Source organism: Leucopleurus acutus (genome assembly GCF_964270905.1).
Source record: "Leucopleurus acutus genome assembly, chromosome: 1".
In the NCBI taxonomy this organism is placed as follows: Eukaryota; Metazoa; Chordata; class Mammalia; order Artiodactyla; family Delphinidae; genus Leucopleurus; species Leucopleurus acutus.
The window spans coordinates 140,856,698-140,879,156 of record NC_139142.1 but is presented as its reverse complement, the minus strand read 5'-3'; the positions used below and the strand labels follow the sequence as shown (position 1 = coordinate 140,879,156).

General features: G+C 41.0%; 1 protein-coding gene across 2 annotated transcripts in view; it reads right to left on the bottom strand.

Annotated features, from left to right (window-relative positions):
- Positions 1-22,459, bottom strand: part of BBS4 (Bardet-Biedl syndrome 4) — a 66,556-nt gene that overhangs the window by 12,542 nt on the left and 31,555 nt on the right. For both annotated transcript variants that reach the window (XM_082862836.1, XM_082862837.1), the window contains exons 3-7: positions 10,883-10,962; positions 8,850-8,913; positions 6,847-6,958; positions 5,795-5,867; positions 579-632 (exon numbers count right to left, since the gene is read on the bottom strand). In XM_082862836.1, the coding sequence (XP_082718962.1) occupies positions 579-632; positions 5,795-5,867; positions 6,847-6,958; positions 8,850-8,913; positions 10,883-10,962 (383 nt within the window). The remainder of the gene's footprint in view (positions 1-578; positions 633-5,794; positions 5,868-6,846; positions 6,959-8,849; positions 8,914-10,882; positions 10,963-22,459) is intronic.

Below are 22,459 nucleotides of genomic sequence, written 5' to 3'. Positions count from 1 at the left end.
TGCCGCGGAGCGGCTGGGCCCGTGAGCCATGGCCGCTTAGCCTGCGCATCCGGAGCCTGTGCTCCGCAACGGGAGAGGCCACAACAGTGAGAGGCCCGCGTACCGCAAAAAAAAATAAAAATAAAAATTCATTTCCAATGACCTTGAAAACTAAAATCAGTTGCCACTGGAGCATAAGATAGCTCACAAGGTCATAATTACACTTTTAAGACTTACAGGTCCACTTTTTGATATCTAAGTTTTATCGAACATTTGTGTTTCCATTCTAGAAAATTAAACTAGGGGGTGGAAAATAAGAAGAGAGGAAGAAAGCAATTAGATTGCCATTCCCTAATAATATTTCTAGAATTTGTCACTTTCTTGTTAAAAGCAGAAAGAAAGAAAAGAAACAGATGACTAGTGACAAATGAGAATAAAAATGGGGATAAATGTATACGGCAGTTTCAATTTTTACTTCTAAAAATCTCGGCAAGCAGTAGGAATAATACAAAATGAGCAATGGCACCTCTGTAACAAGTGTACCCTCAGTGAAATCCCCAGCCAACCGCTCAGCCACCACCACCATTTCTATAAATTACCTTGTCCAGCTGTTTCAGGTAAATGTAGCAAACTCCTAGGTTATGACAGATCTCCTACACACAAAAGAAAGGAAAACAACTTACTAAGTTCCACAGTAACTATTAGAGTGAAACAACAGGTGTCTAGAGATTATTACTGCTTGGCAAAATTTAAACTTTAAAACATGCACTATGGTTAATTTTTTACTTGAATCTTAAACAGATTATAAGAGATAAAAGCAGAATAAACCAGTGATCTTCCTGGGTCTATTTAGTACCTTGGAGTGCATGCCCAGCCCATTCCTACACCTTTTTTCCTCTAAGGGCTGCTCACTGAACAAACCCTTTGTCCCCTCTTCTCAGAAGAGACTACCACAGCCCCTTCTCCAACCCTAAGGAGGTGTGTGTGTGTGTCAGTCAGAGTCCTTTTCCTAGGAATCTAGGAATTCACTAGGTGGTATGGACTTGGGGACTGACCGCGCCATCTGGAGGTCACTAGGATGGAATACACAGATGTAATTGGAGCCGATCTTCAGAAGACTACAGCACAGGTCAGCAAACTCTGGCCCACTGGCCAAATCCATCCTCCGCCTTTTTCTGCAAATCAAGTTGTACTGGAACACAGCCACGACCGCTTGTTATGTATCGTCTACAGTTCTTTCACGCTAGAACTTCGGAGTCAAGTAGTTGCAACAAAGACTGTATAAATCCACAAAGCTTAAAATATTTACTACCCTGCCCTTTACAAAAAAAATTTGCCAACCTCTGATCTACAGAAAGAAAATAAATCAAGCAGAAATGCAGAGAAGCTACCTTGGTTGCTGACATCTTTCCAGTTCTAGTTCACTGCAAGACCAATCTGTATTTCCTGACCTTGTGTTCTGTAAAATCTCTCGAACTCCCTTATATTAAACCTCCCTTTATTTAAGGCAGCTTTAGAGAAAGGAAAATGCAAGGGTGAGAAAACTGCTCCTGGGAAACAGTAAGGACCATCTTGTTAGTAGTGGGGAGGTGGAGAAGCATGTTCAGACCCAGAAGTGTCCCTCTCGGAAGAAACATGAACCTTATAGGGCTCAGAGACAACAACTGGTTTAATGTTTTCCAAGTTCCCTAACATAACAACAACAAAATAGCAATCAGTGATTCTATGCCAGATGTTTTCCATATACATTACTTTAATTTTCCCAGCAAATCTGCAACATAAGTATAACAATTCTGATTTCAGAGGTAAGAAAATGGAAGCTCAGAGAAGTTAAGTAGTTTGCCTAACTTAGGACAAAAAGTATCAGCACTGGGATTTCTTTTTCTTAGTTCTAAATCTTAAAGAATTTCAACCATATATAAATGTAGACAGAATCACCCTGTACTCATCATCCTGCTCCAACAATCATCCAATCCATACCCCCCCATCTCTCCCACTACTTTTGTAAGCAAATACCAGATAGTATCACATTTTATCCACAAATATTTCAGTATGTATTTCTAAAGGATAAGATCTCTTTTTTTTTAAGCTACCCACAATACCATTATCATACTTGAAAAAAAATTAGTAACTGCTGATACTGAATCATGTTCAAATTTCTGATGAATGTGTCACATTACAAAAAAATTTTTTTTTCTTCAATCACAATCCAGGGACTTCCCTGGTGGTCCAGTGGGTAAGACTCGGCACTCCCAATGCAGGGGGCCAAGGTTCGATCGCTGGTCAGGGAACTCGATCCCACATGCATGCTGCAACTAAGAGTCCGCATGCTGCAACGAAGATCCCGTGTGCCGCAACTAAGACCCGGCTCAGCATGCATGCATACATACATAAATAAATTTATTTTTAAAAAATCATAATCCAAATAATTTCCACACATTGCAAAGCACTGGGATTTGAACTCAGGCCTGTCTCTAAAACTTGTATACCAGACTTCCCTGGTGGTCCAGTGGTTAAGAATCCGCCTGCCAATGCAGGGGACAGGGGTTCGATTCCTGGTCCGGAAAGATCCCACATGCCGCAGGGCAGCTAAGCCTGTGCACCACAACCACTGAGCCCGTGTTCTAGAGCCCACAAGCCACAACTACTGAGCCCATGTGCCACAACTACTGAAGCCCACGTGCTCTGGGGCCCGCATGCTGCAATTACTGAGCCCACATGCTGCAATTACTGAAACCTGCGCACCTAGAGCCCATGCTCCACAAAAGAAGCCACTGCAATGAGAAGCCCACACACTGCAACAAAGAGTAGCCCCCGCTTGCCAAAACTAGAGAAAGCCCACAAGCAGCAACGAAGACCCAGCTCAGCCAAAAAAAATTTTTTTTAAATAAAACTTGTATACCTTCCACTTCATCACCCTATAAGAATATACACAGGGAGCTGGAGAGGAGAAATGTAGCCCTACTTGTCCTTTAAATGTACTGGAAGGTAACTAACCCGTAACCTTTTTAAATCATTTCTCATAGATATTATTTGAGAAAGCAGTAGCAATATGCCTTAAACAAACTGACAACCAAGAAAATTTTTGAAATTTGAAAAGGAAACTAGAACAAATCAGAGTTAAATCCTGTCTTTCACGGGGTGAGAAGATGCAGCAGACATCCTGCAAGGGCAATTGGTACAGTAGAAAGAGCACAGGCTGAAAGTGAGGAATCCTACATTCTAGGCCTGAATTCTGGCTCTGGTTCTGCCACTACCTCACTGTGTGCTCTTCAGCAAGTCACTCCATCTCCCAAAGCCTCAGCTTCCTCATCTATCAATATGGGAAATTCTCCCTACTTAACAGCTGTTCCACAAGTCAAATGAGATCATGGCAGGAGGAATTATTATTCCCCTGCTGCGGCCAGACTGTGGAATACCCTCATGAGTCGAAGGAAGTAGGGCTACAAGGTTTACTACAGGCCACAGGCACTCATGAAGCATGTAGGGCAGAGAGTGGCTGTTTGGGGAATGACCACCTCTACTGGCACCAGTGGACTGGTTATCCCAGGTGAGTCAGTAATACCAAATGAGCTCTTTCAACCAACTGGACAAACTGAAAGACATTCTCCATTCCCCCTGTCCTGTCCATGAGATCTCCTGTCTCACTTCCTCTCTGTCTCCATCTATGGGCTCATTTTCTCTTCAGCTCAGCCCTTCAAACTGTTTTTTCCAGGATTCCATCCTCAGCTCACTGCAGAGTGAGCTCATTCAATTTCATTGTTTTAATTATCACCTTTAAGTTATTGACTCCAAAATGTGTATCTCTAGCTCAGAACACTTGAGTTTCAGATTTCTATATCTGCCATGTATTGGATACATCTCGATTTAGATATCCTACCAGAAGGTACAATTCATCATGTCCACAATCTTCTAAAAGACAGGACTTAACTCTGATTTGTTATCATCACCCTCTCCCAAAACTTGCTCCTCTTCCTTCCTGTATTTCCTATTCTAGTTGATTGTCCCATAAACCACCAATCCATCTTTGCATCTGCAGCCTAGTGCCTGGCACACAGACGTTCTTTTGTTGAAAGAAGGACGAAGTGAATCAAACGGCAACTCAATTTTCCTTTATCTGTAGCTTTACTTTGGCCTTTGGCTATAAAGTACTCAATGGCACAAAGACTTAAACATCTCAGTCTTTAGACCTGCAGAAGAAAAGTGACTGACAAAAATAATAGTGCTGTGAGACTTCCCTGGTGGCACAGTGGTTAAGACTCCACACTCCCAGTGCAGGGGGCTGGGGTTTGATCCCTGGTCAGGGAACTAGATCCCACGTGCATGCTGCAACTAAGAGTTCGCATGCCACAACTAAGGAGGCCACGTGCTGCAACTAAGGAGCTGGCAAGCTGCAACTAAGGAGCCCACCTGCCGCAACTAAGACCCAGTGCAACCAAATGAATATTTTTTAAAAATAATAATAATGATAGTGCCATAAGAACTGCAGGGAAAACCCATGCTAGCTCTATTAATCAATCTAATCCTTCACTCTTAGATATGTCTTTCTAAGAATCATCAGATATTTTGAAAAAACCAATAGCATGAAAGAGAAGAACCAAAACAGAGGAAGTAAAAGATAACTGTGGAAAGCAGAACAGAACTTCAAAGGGTCAGAGACACGGAGAGGCTGCTGCAAGAAAAGACAAAGTTCTTAGAAATTAAAAATGTAATTACTGAAATAAAAATTATTGAACAGGTAGGCTAAATAACAGAATGTGAATATAGCTAAAAACAGACGTGATGATCTGGAAGGTAAGACTGAGGAAATGTCTCTGAATGTACAGCAAAGACAAGGAGGTAGAAAATATGAGAAGCAAGTTAGGAGACAAGTAGAACAGGTACAGAACACGTCTGATAAGAGTAGAAAACACTGTGGCAAATGCTGCTAGTTATTTACCTAACATTCACTCTCTCTGTTTACCTTAACCAACAGAACCCTAATTTTGTTTACAGTGACAATACATTTCCCAACCTTCCTTACAAAAGGCGTAGTTGGTGTGATGTAAGTGAAAGTCTGTTGGGGATTTCTGGGAAAATTATACTTCCTTGATGAAGGTTATTCCTTTTCTCTTTGTTGCTTCCTCTTTCTCCCTACCTAGAATGATGTGATGTTAGAGCTGCAGCAGTCATCTTATAACCATGAAGAAAAAGCCTCAGCATTGATATCGTTGGACCACCAAATCAATGTTGGCAACTACTTACCTGGATTTCTTGTTTCATAAGAAAAAAATAAACTCCTAATTTATAAAACCAATGTTTAATAAAATGTTTTGTTGCAGTTACACACAATCCCTAACTAATACAAAGAGACAATAGAGAGGAAAAAATAACCAAAGAACTACTCAAAAAAAAAAAAAAAAACCTTGCTGACCCAAAGAAAGGCAAGGGTCTTCAAAGTGAAAGAGCCAACTGAATATCCACAGATCAGGGGGATAAAAGAGAAAAGAAACACATCTACACAACTATTACTGACATTTCAGAACTCCAATGATAGAAAATCCTCAAAGCTTCTACAGGAAAGTGGGGTTATCAGCAAGAATCAGACTGGTAACAGACTGCTCATCAACAACACTGACAGCCAGAAAACTAGGCAGCAGTGTCTGCTGAGTTACGAGGAAACATGATTCTTGATCTTATACCCAGCCACATCATCGATCAAGTGTGAGGATAAGATACAATTCTGGCATGTAAGAATTCAGTAATAATAACAAAAGATAGCCATATGATAAATGGAGCCATTAGCATGTCACTAATAACAAAGTTCCCTACTTACCCAATCTTTCTGGTTAAGTTTAGCTGCTTCATTATACACTTCAGTGGCAGCTTTATGTTTTCCCAGAAGAAATCTGGGGGAAAAAACACATTTTCTGTGATTATTAACGCAAAGCTTTTACGAGACTATAACCCCACCAGTCCCACATCTGACTCGTGCTCCAGCCAGCAGAGAATTCGGGACGCCTCTTCCCTGTAAGCTGGCTGTGCTGGTTTAGCCAGTGAGGCTGCCGCACACCAACAGCAGAAGCTCTCTTGGTAGGAACAGAGTTGGTTCCAAGGCCCTGGGCCCATTCTACACCAATTTTAGTGAAAGTCTTCTGTAATTTATTTTCTACAATGTACTACAAATGTAGACCAAAAAAGAAACAAGCCAAACTAATGACCATGTTAAACAAAAACTACCACAATTTTTCATCATGATCTATTAGGGACAGGCCCTTCTCTCCCAAACTAAGTCTCTTTCCTTGATACTGGATCATCATTCTGGAGACACGGGAAAATCAGCCTCTATGCAAAGACAGTGCAGGTTATGAATGACAACGTAGGTAAGAAAGTGAGAGTGGGAACTCCACAGAACACTTTACTACTCTGGAGTAGTAAAGCTATTAGTACTTAACAGCTTGTAAAGACAACTGGAGGTTGCCTGCATCCAGGAACCTTCAGGGCATTCACTCAACAAACACTTACTAAAAACCTACTGTGTATCTAGTATTATGCTAAGTGTTGGAACGGCAGATGAGAAAAATTCCATGGGCTGCCAATACATTAGGGTACTTGAGGCACAAAATGTTCCTATTTATATGAGAAACATTATCGGTGTTCCCCCATCAAACTAGAATATACAGTGTTTGAAATACTCAGTTCCTTTATACTAGTTATCTCATTTTCTCAAATTTCAAAATTAATCCACACTCTTCAAAGTGAATCTATTATACCCATTAAGCAACCCTCCCTCTATGTATCCGGCTGCCAGAAGCAGCTCCAGCCTGAGAATGCACTTTACATTGTTCTCTGTCAGTGCCCTAGGGCCTCCAGGCTGCCAATACTCACAAAGATCTGGCCACCTGCTTGAGGTTATCAGCAGACTGAGGGCTGAGAACAGCACACGTCTGAAAGAGTTCTAGGGATTCTTGGATATTTCCTTCCAGGCGAAATATCAATGCTGCCAAGAAAGAGAAAACACAGAAAATAAAATCATGTTCTAGGAAGAATGGAGCCTGACATCTGAAAAATTGGAGGAGAGGGAGGTAGGAAATCATATCAAAGAAATCCTTTGGATAATTGTGTCTAATACAATCAGATCTGACTTCAGATGGATTGAAACAAGCAGCAAAGTTGCTGATGAGCTAAAACCTTTTTTTTAAAATTAATTAATTTATTTATTTTTGGCTGTGTTGGGTCTTCGTTTCTGTGCGAGCGCTTTCTCTAGTTGTGGCAGGCGGGGGCCACTCTTCATCGCAGTGCGCAGGCCTCTCACTATCGCGGCCTCTCTTGTTGCGGAGCACAGGCTCCAGACGTGCAGGCTCAGTAGTTGCGGCTCACGGGCCTAGTTGCTCCGCGGCATGTGGGATCCTCCCAGACCAGGACTCGAACCCGTGTCCCCTGCATTGGCAGGCGGATTCTCAACCACTGCACCACCAGGGAAGCCCTAAAACCTTTTTTTTAAGGTATCTGGAATCTACCTATTCCTCCACTCCCAGCTTCCACCACGCAGATAATCGGGTGCCTTGTAAATTATCCCACAAACTCTTCACTATAAGAACATTCTTATAGCTCCTTATCAGATGCTCTATTTATCATGATAATTCCAACATCCACCTGATAGTTTTCAGAGAGTACACCCAAATGGGGCAAATGCAATCAATAACTCAAGTCCAACAAGGAGATGCTGGCAAAGAATGCAGTAATATTTCAGACTTGGTTTTCAGTATAGCAACCAATCAGAATAATCATTTTTCAGAAGAATTTACATGCTTAACTACTACCAGGCACTATAAGTCTGGAACTTGTGATATTGGGAATAAAAGAGCATTATTTGGGCTTCCCTGGTGGTGCAGTAGTTAAGAATCTACCTGCCAATGCAGGGACACGGGTTCGAGCCTTGGCCCGGGAAGATCCCACATGCCGCCGCAGAGCAATTATGCCCGTGTGCCACAACTATTGAGCCTGCACTCAAGAGCCTGCAAGCCACAACTACTGAGCCCACGCGCCACAACTACTGAAGCCCACGCGCCTTAGAGCCCGTGCTCTGCAACAAGAGAAGCCACCGCAATGAGAAGCCCGCGCACCACAACGAAGAGTAGCCCCTGCTCGCCACAACTAGAGAAAGCCCACACACAGCAACAATGACCCAACATGGTCAAAAATAAAAACAAATAAATAATTTATTTTTTAAAAAAGAGCATTATTTGCCATGATGTCCTAGATATGTCAATATCTTACCAATTATGTCAGAAAATTATATATTAATCTGAAGACTACAAATACAATGAGTGGCAAACAAAACTATTCATTTACATCAAAGAGTCAAAAAGATAGTTCCTCGGAAAACTAAGGATGCTACTTTGGGCACTACAGAGTAAAATTCCAGTCAGTGGTTCCTATATTTGATTTCTGATGAATTTCATTTATTCTCTGTTTTCTCCTGTATACCTCTAGGCTTCTTCCCTTCATCCTGACTCACCTTACAAAAAAAATCCTCAAGCTTTTCCTTATCTCTTTTAGCTTGACTACAAGGAACCCTTCCAAAAGCCTCTTCTGGACCTGAAACTGCTGCATGAGGCAGGGACCCTAACAACTGTTCTGAAAAACACTAGCCGGAAACTAGAATAGGGGTGAAGGACAGTAGCAAGTTTTTTTAAGAGAACTAGTCATTTCTGAGGTCAAATCCAGCACAATAATCATGTTCTGATTTCAAAAAACAGTAATATTGAATAAGAGATTTGTAGAACATTTACTTGAATTTAAGTATTTTGTAAGCTGTTTGCTCTTTCTCCAGAACCTAGGCAGAGTGTGCATTTCTCTGGCAAGAAGAGAAGAAATATATGTCTTACCTTGGACATAGATAGCATATTCACATAACCCCTGAGTCTCCTGAAGCTGTTCTTTGATAACATCCTGAAAAAGAAAGAAACAATACTTCTGAGTAGTGGTTAAGTGTCTTCAAGTGTTTTTAAGAAAAGGTAAACATGGACAAGGAGTACATGTAAGAAATCTACAATACTAATGATGACTAATAAAGTAGTTCATTCGGATTTTTTAAATTTATTTGACCCCTAGAACAGGCGTCAGCAAAGTACAGCCCACAGGCCAAATCCGACTCACGTAGCCTATTTCTGTACAGGTCTCAAGCTAAGAGTGTTTTTTTAATTTTTAAAGGGTTATTAAAAAATAAGAGAAGATGAAGTATATGAGACAGAGATTATCTGTGGCCTGCAAAGCCTAAAATATTTACCATCTGGCCCCTTACAGAAAAAGTTCACCAACTCCTACCTACACTCTAACTAGGCAGGCTAAGAAAACTATGAAAAGATTTCCATGCACCATTACAGATGCTAGGAGCTCTCTGATGAGCAAAGTACAGGCTCTACCTTTGTCCTATGATGGGCTAAGACCAGGGCCCTATACAGCTCAGAGGGCAATCACCTGATTCTAACCTGGAGCAATCAGGGAAGGCTTTCCAGGGTAAACAGTTTCAAATCCTGTGTTAGCAAGGGATGGAGGAAAAGCTGAGGTGGCCCAGAGAGTCAGAGAGAGAAGGGCTTCAAATGCCATGCTAAAAAAGGTCGAGAGCAATGGGAAAATCGTGATAAATTTTAAGTGGGAAGTAACCAGATTCTATTTGCTCCATTTTAGGAACATTGTGGAAATAGATGGAAAGGAGGCAAGATTAGAGGCAATGTTGGCATAAGAACTCTTGTGGTTAATTTAAATAAAAATGACAGGGATTAACTAAGGTGTGGGGTGGGGGGAAGTGGACAGTGTCTTGAGATAGTAAGAGAAGGATCTCCAGAACTTGATGATTATCTATATTAGGGAAAGTGGGTCAGAGGATTCTGACACAGACAGCTGGGTGAATGATGGTACCTATCCCCGAGACAGGGAACAGGAGAAGGAATAGGTTTGGAAAGAAGAAGATAAATTCAGCTACAGAAAAGATGAATTTGAAATGCCTGGGAAGCATTCAGTACGCATCTCTAAGATCAGGAAGAAGTGTGTGGAATGAGCAGAGAAAGGAGTCAAGGACAGAACCTAGAAATAGCCCCAACTCTTAAGAAAAAAGCAAAAGAAGAGAAGCCAAAAAAAAGGAAACAGAGAAAGTGGTCAATAAAGGAAAAGGGAAATAAGAAAAGGATAATATCACAGATGAAAAACAAATCTTTCAAGATCCATACTGGAACATTGCTAGTTCTTTACATTGTCATAGGTACAAATGTCACAGGTATAAAAACTACAACCTTAAAAGCATTACAAAGCTCCGAATGCCAAAAACCGAGAATACCAGGGATATATTTTGCACGATGATACTATTCTCTGCCAGCAAGTATGTAATGTACATAGTAAGTTACCAAAGATACAGTTTAGAGAAAATACAAATGGTTTTAAAATATATAAAGGACCAAGCTCACCATAGTAAGAGAATTATAAAACTCAATGAAATACCATTTTTTCACCTATCCAGAGATCAAACAGTTAAACACTATGCCATATTGAACATCTGCTCTCCACCATGAGACCAACAAGTCCCAGAGAGTGGCTGCTCCTTCAGCCTGATCTTGAAATGAGAAGACACATGGAGCACACTTTAACCTGACCCACAGCCTGTGGTCAAACCCAGCCAACCTACAGCCAATCTGAAGGCCCATGGGTAGTAATAAGTATCTGTTGTTAGAGACCACTGACATTTTGAGGTTGTTTCTTAAGCAGCATTATCATAGCAAAAGCTAACCAATACACAAAATGCAGAGAAATGAGATTTCATACATTTTTAGTGAGAGCTAAACTGTCACACAAACTCTGAGTGACAGACACAGTTAGTTGCCTAACCAAAGCCTGCCTCTCACGTTTTCTATCATTGGCCTCTCACCTTGCATGCTTCATAATCCTTCCGGATATAGTGGAGATGTATCAACCAGTTCTGCTTCTCCAAAATAGGAAACTCTGGAGCTGGGTAGCATATTTTGACAAAACAAACAACACAGTCATTGTTAGGTTTTCTCCTTGAGCACTGTCCTCAACTAACCACAGGCATACTGTAATATCACGTTAAATTCTTCATGCTGCTGATCATAAGAATACAGTGCATCAAAAATGTGTGGATTATTAAATTAAGAGATACTTGTCCTACTATTACACATTGAATATATACTTCTGTTCAGTTTTGGTCATTTATAATGTCAGTTTCTCAACTGATAACTTGCCTGAAGAGAAAAACAGAATCATTCTGTCCCTCTTTTCCTCTCTCTCTCCTTGGTTTTAGAACGTGAATAATATGACTTTCCAAAGGATATTTCAGGAGTGTTACTAACAAAATATACATACCATAGTTAATATCACATCTGATAGATCATAGGACCAAAAATAGCTAAACACAGTCTTAGCAATAGCTCAAATGTGAAACATTATACTGTTGCCCAGGAATGAGAAGTCAACAAGGAGAAAAATATTTGAGCCACTGAAAACAACTCATGATACAGAAACCCTGAGTTACTATCCCTTTGAATTCAATTAAAATACAGGTAAAAATTCATTAAGAAATTATTTTTCTATGGTAAAAAGGAGGCCAAGTATTCACACCAACCTCAGAACAGTGGTGACCTCAAGGAAGGAAGAGGGAAGAGTAGAATTAGGAAGCAATAAAAAGGAGATTTCAACTGTTAAATGCTTTATTTATCAAAAAAGTTAAAAGCTCTAAAGTATACATGGCCAAGTGTATTTATTTATTAAATCTGGCCTGTAAGTACACAGGTGTTTATATTTTTTATGCATTTTAATACATGCTTGAGGTAATCCCTGTTTTGTTTTGTTCTGTTTTAATGATCATTTTCTTTTTGTTGTTTTTTGTTGGCCACACCACGCAACATGCTGGATCTTAGTCCCCGACCAGAGATGGAACCCGCACCCCCTGCAGTGGCAGCGCAGAGTCTTAACCACTGGACCACCAGGGTACTTCCCTGATTTTTTAAAATGTAAAAGAAAGGGTATAGCAGGGGAAGAAAGGGAAATGATTTGTAATCATTTGTAATCGCTCTGTTCCAGAACCTTAGGCGATATATCGATGGAAAACCCAAGACTTATATGTCCATAGTATGACGGGAAGGAAAAAAAGCTTACTGTGACCCAGAATTAACACTGCAGGAACACAAAAATTAAGAATGCTGCTTACTCTTTCCCAAGAATAGGGAACAGCAACAGAATCTGTGAAGTGAAATTATGACAGAAAGTATGGATATGATTTTATATACCGGAAGAAAGGAAAAAAAGATAAAATGTTAAGCAACTAACTCTTCATCTTCTGATTACCCACATTCTCTGACTGAGACCACCCTTCTTCTAGTCAGCAAGGGCCTATGTGAGATTCTTCAATGACTTTTGTCTCCTTCCTTCTCTTCTCCCAAGCCCCAACAATCATCAGATATTAGCCGTTCATGTTTTGCCTAACTAACCACTTCCAGAATTAAATTTCCTACTAAAGACCACACAAATCACCAAGCTTAAAGATGGATGTGAGGGACTTCCCCCGGTGGTCCAGTGGGTAAGACTCCACGCTCCCAATGCAGGGGGCCCGGGTTCGATCCCTGGTCAGGGAACTAGATCCTGCATGCATGCCTCAACTAAGAGTCCACATGCCGCAACTAAAGATCGCACATACTGCAACTAAAAGATCCCGCATGCTGCAAAGATTCCACGTGTCGCAACTAAAACCCGGCACAGCCAAAATTAAATAACTATTTTTTAAAAAAACAACAACAAGACGGATGTGAGTGGGTGTGCATGTAATCTTGGATCAAGTCTCAATTGTATGGCCTACCTCAATGTTACCTACCCTCTAAAGCAGCAGTCCCCAACCTTTTTGGCACCAGGGACCAGTTTCATGGAAGACAATTTTTCCAGAGACCGGGGGGATGGGGTGGGAGATCGTTTTGGGATGATTCAAGCGCATTACATTTACTGTGCACTTTATTTCTATTATTACTACACTGTAATACATAATGAAATAATCATACAACTTGCCATAATGCAGCATCAGTGGGAGCCCTGAGCTTGTTGTTTTCACTTGCCACTCACTGATAGGGTTTTGATATGAGTCTGCAAGCAACTGATTTATTATGGTCTCTGTGCAATCAAACCTCTCTGCTCATGATAATCTGTATTTGCAGCCACTAGCGTCACCGTCTCAGCTCCACCTCAGATCATCACCAGGCATTAGATTCTCATAAGGAGCGCGCAGCCTAGATCCCTCACATGCGCAGTTCACAGTGCGGTTCCCACTTCTATGAGAATCTAATGCTGCTGCTGATCTGACAGGAGGCGGAGCTCAGGTGGTAATGCAAGTGATGGGGAGTGGCTGTAAATACAGATGAAGTTTCGCTCGCCCGCCCACGGCTAACCACAGGCTGCGAGGCCCAGTTCCTAATGGGCCACGGACCATTACCGGTCCATGGCCCAAGGGTTGGGGACCCCTGCTGTAAAGGGAAGGAGACAACTGAATCCTTTGAGTTTACAATATCACTTAGTATCATTGCTTCCACAACCTAAAAGAAAATTTATAAAATGCAAATTTGAGTCTTGTCTATTACAATCTTATAATAAAAGATGAGGCATTTTTTGTGTTCCATGGGTGAAGAATGGAGGAAAAAAATGTTCAATTTGTAAGGTATCTCAAGGGCCCAGAGGCTCCTGAAATGGAGTACTAGGGATGAGAAGAAGGGAAAGCACCACCAAATTCAAGTGCCTAACAGCCATTTCACACTCCTGACGATACAGTTTGTCTAAAAGCTAAAAGAACTTTAGGTTCATCAAAGACTATAAATCATTTCAGTGCCCCATAACTGTCCTATAAACTGTGTAGTCTTGGGAAATTTAGTTTCCTCATCTATAAAATAGAGACTCATTCATTCATTCAATAAATATTCACTGAATACCAACCACATGCCAGGCACTGGGGATACAACAACAAACAAAACTGGTTATAAGCTTTCAGGGAGCTTATAATCAGGGCAGGGGTGGGGGGTGCGGGTTCCGAGAGTGCTGGCAGAAGGAATAGATGATAATAAAATCTCCATTATTAGTGATATTCTTCTCACATTTAAATAGGAGAGTCAGGGGATAAAATACCCCACAGAGATGTGAAGATTGAATGACAATACATATAAAGAGGTTCAAGTACTGTCTGGTACACGCTAACCCCTAAAGAAGTGTTAACTGTTGTTGCTGTTATTTTTATCATCATTATTATTAGTCATTTTCCAAAATGAGGAAGTTCTGGATACCACATAAATCCCTATGAACTCTGAATTTACACTTAGAATTTTACCTGTAAATGTGTGAGTTGAATTTCTTGTATTCCAAATCATTGCTCACTCCAATTCCCCCCTACAAACAGGGATACTGGTTCTTATATGCTTTCACAAGTATGAGAATTACCTATCTGAAAGGTCCTCTAAAATAGATAGGCATGTAAGTGCAAAGTAGAGCCTTCTCTATTTTACAGCAGAGCAAGGTGGTCATCTCCCATGTTACACTTTAGTAGGAGTCCGTATTACCATGGACGTCAGGTGGCCAGCTGATGAGATGAAGACAAGGTAAAGCCTTTCAGTCATCACCAAGGCAGTGGGGGCAGAAGGCTGGCAACCTGGCAACAATATTCCCTTGCCCTTCTCTTCTCCTGCCCCCATTCCACTCTTTTGTGACACCTCTTTCTTTCCTCCTCGATAAGGATGCACAAGACCTATCTTAAACAATTCTATAACTGAACAAACATGACATCACAAGAATTCTTCTTCCTTGTAATTTGCCCTAGGTGTGAAATTCTCATAGAAATAACCAAAACTCAAAACTTTACATAAAACTGATTAATGGTAGTGAAAAGCATCCTGGATATCTTAATGTTGAGCGGAAAATTATTGTGCTTTGAATTTTTAGTTGAAAAATTTTCTAAAATGACTAAGGCTTTTTGTAAGTACATTGTAAATGAACTCTTCTTTGGTAAAGGATCTCTTCCAGGACCAGAAGACAGGCAGCACATCAAATTTTTATATGTAGAAGTCCAATCTTGATTCAGTACCAGACTTCTATGGGACTTAGAGCAAGTTATTTAAGTCTCTGGGCCTCCATTTTCACGCCTATAATTTTCACTGGAAAATCTGAAAGTGATCATTCAATAAAATGTTAATTTCCTCATGTTATAATAGGAATTATAACACTTTTCTACCTCAATATATTATTTGAGACATCAAAAGATATAACAAATCTTGAAAAGAATGTAAATGGAAGACATTTTTATTAGTATTGATTTGAGCTCTGTATCAGACAGGGTCTATCTAACAAGGAAACCCAGAAACCACTTGATGTAGAACAGAAGGACTTCAATGCAGTGAACAGTTGAGGAAAGAAATGAGAGGCCCAAAAGGGAACAGTGATGCAAATCAGAGGTTAGCATGAGAACAAGTCACTACCACCTCTAGGCTGAAGGAAAAAGGGAAGGAATGTATTGCTACCAGTTTCCAAGGCTGAAGTTACCCGGAGGAAGCTGAAAACAGAATGGCCTGACTGGCAGAAGCAACAAAAGAGACGCTTCCAGAAACCACCCCACTCCTCCAACTTTCCAAAGCAGAGAGAAAGAGGGGAAAGCCCTGGCTTCTCCTACTTCCTACCCTCCAATCTCTTGCCAGTTCCTCTCACTTGCTAACCCAGCCAGAAACTGCTGACACCAGAGCCTGGGAAGGAATGAAGCCCACAAGGGTCAGCTGCTCACAATACTCAGCGGAGAAGGGAAGGGTGAGGAATGGATCTGAGGGCAAACAGGCCCAGGATCAGCAGAAATACCAACTCTGCTCAGGAACATAGATGGTGATGGAGGAGGAGGAGGAAACTGGACTGAATCAGTAGTCATCCAAGGATTCACGTTAGAAGATAACTTTTTAAAAAAATATTAAACTGCTACCTATCCAACTTGTTTGCTTCTCATGAGCTTAAAATGGGATGAGGAAGGAAGGAAAAGGTCATATAAAAGATCAATTATGGTTTTACTACATACCCTAGATCATTTTATTTTACTTTCTCAAATCAAAACTTAATTATATTTTATCCTTCTTAGGGGTGCATGGGTGTGTGTATCCCCCATGTGTATTTATATATGATATTTTTATATATTTATATGATTTACTTATATCTACAGTTATATAATATTGATATGTAATTTATATATATATGTATTTGATATATATCTATATCAAAGTGTATTCTCCCCTATTATAACACTGAATGTTCCCATGAGGCTAGTGAGTCATGCAATTCAGGGACTATTCCAACATTACAGATGAGGAAACTAAGACTCCAGAGGTTAAGTGATTTGCCCATACTCAACAACTAATTAATGAAAGAGGCAGGACTATAGCCCAGGTCCCCAAAGTTACTCGTTAAACTATACCAAGTTTCTGCCCCAATTGTAAATGACTTTCTAATTTTAAAATATAAGTGTCTGGGCTATCAACTAGCCATAACTTAGCAACACAAAATTAATAATGATTTTAAAGTTTTTCTATTATTAAAAAAAAGCAGGGTTTCCCTGGTGGCTCAGTGGTTAAGAATCCGCTTGCCAATGCAGGGGACACGGGTTCGAGCCCTGGTCCGGGAAGATCCCACATGCCACAGAGAAACTAAGCCCGTGCACCACAACTACTGAGTCTGCGCTCTAGAGCCCACAAGCCACAACTACTGAAGCCCGTGCGCCTAGAGCCCATGCTCCGCAAAAAGAGAAGCCACCGCAATGAGAAGCCCGTGCACCACAACGAAGAGTAGTCCCTGCCCACCGCAACTAGAGAAAGTCCACGGGCAGCAACCAACACCCAATGCAGCCAAAAATAAATAAATAAAATAAATTTATGAAAAAAAAAGCAAAACAGGACTTTTAACGTATTAAGGTAGCAAGACTTTCAAATTTTTGAAAAAATTGGTTGGGTTTTTTTTTTTTTTAAATATATACTTATGGTAAGACAAAACTGAAAGGACACATAGAGTATTAAAGACTCTCTCCATTCCTCCTCCTCACTAGAGGTGAATAGTTAGTATTTTCTAAGGAATTTCTATGCCTATATAAGCATATGGGCAAATGTACACATGTACATGTACACAAAGGGGATTATATTAAACATATTTGGAAACTGTTTGCTTATATCTACTGAACCTAAGTAGATCCTTTCCAGTGACCCAGCAATCCTGCTCCTAGGTGCATGTGTACCCAAAAAACATATATTGATACTTCATGGTGGCATATATTGATACCTCATGGTGGCATTATGTATACCATCTCACAAAGTATCCCAAATGTTTATTCAGAGTAAAATGAACAAACTGGAGTATCACCCCACAATGTATTGATAATACTAGATTATAATGAAAAAAAACAGCCACTACTACATGCAACAATACAGATGAATACCACAAAGATAATTTTGAGCAAAGAAGCCAGATATTGAAAAGTACATACTGAATGATTCCATCCATTTATATTAAGTTGAAAAGCAGGCAAAACTGATCTACATGGTAGACGTTAGATACAAGTAACCACCTTTGAGAGGAGCGGTTAATGACTGGTAGGGGGCATAATGGAGGCCTCTGGGATGCTGATGATGTTCTATAACTTAATCAGGATCATTAGTACCTGAATATGTTCAGTTCGTAAAACTTTACTGAGCTGTACAATTATAATTTATGCACTTTTCCGTATGTATGGCATATGTCAATAAAAAAGTGTCAAGAATCAAACTAAACACCTCCTCAACCAAAAAAATTAATTTCTGCAGGACTTCCCCAGTGGCACAGTGGTTAAGGATCTGCCTGCCAAAGCAGGGGAGACGGGTTAGAGCCCTGGTCCGGGAAGATCCCACATGCCACGGAGAAACTAAGCCCGTGTGCCACAACTACTGAGCCTGCGCTCTAGAGCCCACGTGCCACAACTACTGAAGCCCATGTGCCTAGAGCCCATGCTCCACAACAAGAGAAGCCACAGCAATGAGAAGCCTGTGCACCGCAATGAAGAGTAGCCCAAACTCGCCGCAACGAAGACCCAACACAGCCAAAAATAAATAAATAAATTTATTTTTTAAAAAAATTTAATTTCTGCAATACCAATGCAGAAGAGATGGGGGGGACATACAACTCAGTCTGCAGGTAAGGGTCAAGACTTCCTAGGCAAGACACAAAATGCATTAACCATAAAGGAAAAAAATTAATAAATCAGGCTTCTAGGGCTTCCCGGGTGGCGCAGTGGTTGAGAGTCCGCCTGCCGATGCAGGGGACACGGGTTCGTGCCCCGGTCCGGGAGGATCCCACATGCTGCGGAGTGCCTGGGCCCGTGAGCCATGGCCGCTGGGCCTGCGCGTCCGGAGCCTGTGCTCCGCAACGGGAGAGGCCACAACAGTGAGAGGCCCGAGTACCGCAAAAAAAAAAAAAAAAAAAAAAAAAAAAAAATCAGGCTTCTACCAAAATTAAAACTTCTGGGGACTTCCCTGGTGGCACAGTGGTTGAGAGTCCGCCTGACAATGTGGGGGATGCAGGTTCAAACCCTGGTCCAGGGGGATCCCACGTGCCACGGAGCGACTGAGCCCGTGCGCCACAATTGCTGAGCCTGTGCTCTGCAGCCCGCGAGCCACAACTACTGAGCCCATGTGCCACAACTACTGAAGCCCACGCTCCTGGAGCCCGTGCTCTGCAACAGGAGAGGCCATCACCGTGAGAGGCCCACGCACCACAACGAGGAGTGGCCCCTGCTCCCGGCAACTGGAGAAAGTCCGCGTGGAGCAACAAAGACTCAACGCAGCCAATAATAAATAAATAAATAATTAAAACTTCTTATCATCAAAAGATACATTAAGGAAGTGAAAAGGTAAGACACAGGTTGAGGGGTGGAGACAAAATTCACAATACATATAATAGGCAAAGGGCTTGGACCCCAAATATATTAAAGAATTCTTACAAATCAATAATCAGAAAACAAACAATCCAATTTAAAAATAAGCGAAAGACTTAAACGTTTCCTTCACAAAAGAAATGAGTGACCAATAAGTACATGAAAAGGTGTCCAACATCACTAGTCATCAGGATAATGCAAATTAAAGTCACAATAAGATACAACATACCCACCATCACGTCGAATACGAAAAAGATGGACAGTATCAAATGCTGGTTTGAATTTACAGCAAGCAGAACTCTCATAATTGCTGGTGGGAGAGTAAAATAGTACAACCACTTTGGAAAACAGTTTGCAATCTCTTATAAAGTTAAAACATACACTTTACATATGACCCAGCAATTCCACTCCCTAGGTACTTACCTTACACAAAAATGGAAACACATGCCCCACACCCACAAAATGATGTATAAGTGTTCATAGAAGCTTTTACATAACTGTCGAAAACTGGAAACAACACAAATGTTCATCAACAGGAAAATGGATAAACAAATTGTGGTACAGTCTTACAACAGAATACTAGACAGCACTTTCAAAAAATAAAAGAACTACTGATATATATATATATATCAGCATGGATGAATCTCATAAACATTATGCTGAGTAAAAGATGCCAAAAGCTAAATAGTACATACTGTATGACTGCACGGCAGGAAGTTCAAGCACAGACAAAATTAACTTTCAGGGACAGAAATCAGAACAATGGTTCCCTCTAGGACAGAACTGAAGGAAACTTTCTGGGTGATAAAAATGGTTAACTCGACCTGAGTGATGATTACATATAAGTACATATAGTTATCAAAATTCAAAAGTTGGGCACTTAAGGTTTGTAGATCTTACTAGCATTGGGAAAAAAATAAAAGTTAAATTTAATTTTTTATTTAAATTAAAAGTTAACACTGTTCCTCAAAAAAAAAAAAAAAATCAAACAGAATTACCACATGAACCAGCAATTCCACTTCTGAGCGTATACCCAAAGGAGCTGAAAGCAGAGAGCCTCTTTCTACAGTTGCTGCTAAGATGCTTCCAAGGAAGCTGAGGCCACACTGGGGTGGGGCCCTGAATAGCCCCGAGCCCGGCAGCCGCCAGCTGGGCACTTTCACCTTCATCTACTTGGCCTCATTCTGCACTACAATAGGTGACAGTCACAGAGGATAGATCAATGTTCTCATTAAAGAGGCCAATGTAAATGCTGAAACCTTCTGGCAAGGTTTGTTTGCAAAGGCTCTGACCATCACCAACCTGGGAAGCCTCATCTGCAATGTAGGGGCTGGTGGACCTGCCCCAGCAGGAGGTCCCACCACCTCCACCACTGCTCTCCAGCTAAGAAAAAAGTGGAAGGCAAAGAAAGAAGAACATGAGGAGTCCAATGACAACATGAGCTTTTTGACTAAATCTCTTTTGTAACTTATTCAATAAAAAGCTGAAGTCCTATTAAAAAAAAAAAAGAAAGCAGGTACTCAAACAGGTATTTATACACCAACGTTCACAGCAGTGATGACAAGAGCCAAAAGGCTGAAACAACCGATATGTCCATCAACAGACGAATGGGTACACAAAATATGTACTGCATATACATACAACGGAATATTATTCAGCCTTAAAAAGGAATGAAATTCTGTCTAACATGCTATAACACAGATAAACCTTGAAATTATTATGCTAAGTGAAATAAGTCAGACACAAAAGGATAAATACTGTATGATTCTGCATATATGAAATATCCAGAAGAGGCAAATTGATAGAGACAGAAAGCAGAATAGAGGTTACCAGAAGCTAGAGGGGAGGGGAAATGGGGAGTTATTATTTAATGGGCACAGAATTTGTTTGGGGTGCAGGAAAAGTTTTGTAGATAGATAGTGGTGATGGTTGCACAACATGGTGAACGTAATTAATGCCACTGAATTGTACTTTTAAATGGTTTAAGAAGTAAATTTTATGTATATTTTGCCACAATTTAAAAAAGAATCTTCTATTAAAAAATACTCTGGGGACTTTCCTGGCGGCGCAGGTTAAGAATCTGCCTGCTAGGGCTTCCCTGGTGGCGCAGTGGTTGAGAGTCCGCCTGCCGATGCAAGGGACACGGGATCGTGCCCCGGACCGGGAAGATCCCACATGCCGCGGAGCGGCTGGGCCCGTGAGCCATGGCCGCTGAGCCTGTGCTCCGCAACGGGAGAGGCCACAACAGTGAGAGGCCCGCGTACCACAAAAAAAAAAAAAAAAAAAAAAATCTGCCTGCCAATGCAGGGGACACAGGTTCAAGCCCTGGTCCAGGAAAATCCCACATGCCGCAGAGAAACTAAGCCTGTGCACCACAACTACTGAGCCTGCGCTCTAGAGCCCATGAGCCACAACTACTGAGCCCGCGTGCCACAACTACTGAAGCCCACACGCCTAGAGCCCGTGCTCCGCAACAAGAGAAGCCACCACAATGAGAAGCCCATGCACTGCAACAAAGAGTAGTCCCCGCTCTCTGCCACTAGAGAAAGCCCGCGCACAGCAATGAAGACCCAACAGAGCCAAAAATAAATAAATTTTAAAAAATACTCTGAAAACAAACCACAAGCTGAGATTAAGTTTATCACATAGTAAATACTGTCTCAGGTTGTAGATAAAACTCATTCTGGGCTATATAGTCACCCCAAAATGGATAAGGTCTTCAATGAAGACTCCTTTAAAGAAGGAAATATGCCCATGAAGTAAATCAATTGACTCACCTCAATTATGGATAAGGTCCTCAATTGAAAGCCAGAAGAAAGTTATCTGAGGTCATATCATGAGGAAAAATGAAGAGGACTTAAGTAGCCCCATGTAAGATATTATTTTCTCAGAAGCATCAAGTAATTCTGATAAACAATTCCAAAAAAGTTGCTTGTTCTTGAAAAAGTCCTAATATATTTGGACAAAAATCCCAAATAGAAAGTTGTTTATCCCTTCCACAGCTGGCACTCACTACCCTCAAGACTAGAGTCAAGCGAGGATATGGACCTCTCAAGCTGAGGAGGGAAGGGGGCAGGATGGGCGACAACATCCAAATCTAGACTCAGAACTTCTCAGTCAAAATGCCACGACTGCTGCTTGTTCAAATAAAGTCTCTGCCTGCTAATCCAACTTCTGTGTGAATTCCTCACATTAAACTTACCAACTTCCTACCTTCTACTTTGAAGTATACTATTTAACCACAGCAGTGGTTCTCAATCAGGAACAATTTTGTACCCCCAGGGAACACCTGGCAATATCTGGAGACAGTTTTGGTTGTCACAACTGGGTGTGCTACTAACATCTACTAGGTAGAAGTGAAGGATGCCGTTAACATCCTACAATATACAGGACAGCTCCCACAACAGTTACCTTGCCCAAAATGTCAATAGTGCCAAGGTTCAGAAAATCTGAACTACAAATTAAAAAGACATCTAAGGATTTTTTTAAATTTTATTGAAGTATGGTTGATTTACAATGTTGTGTTAACTT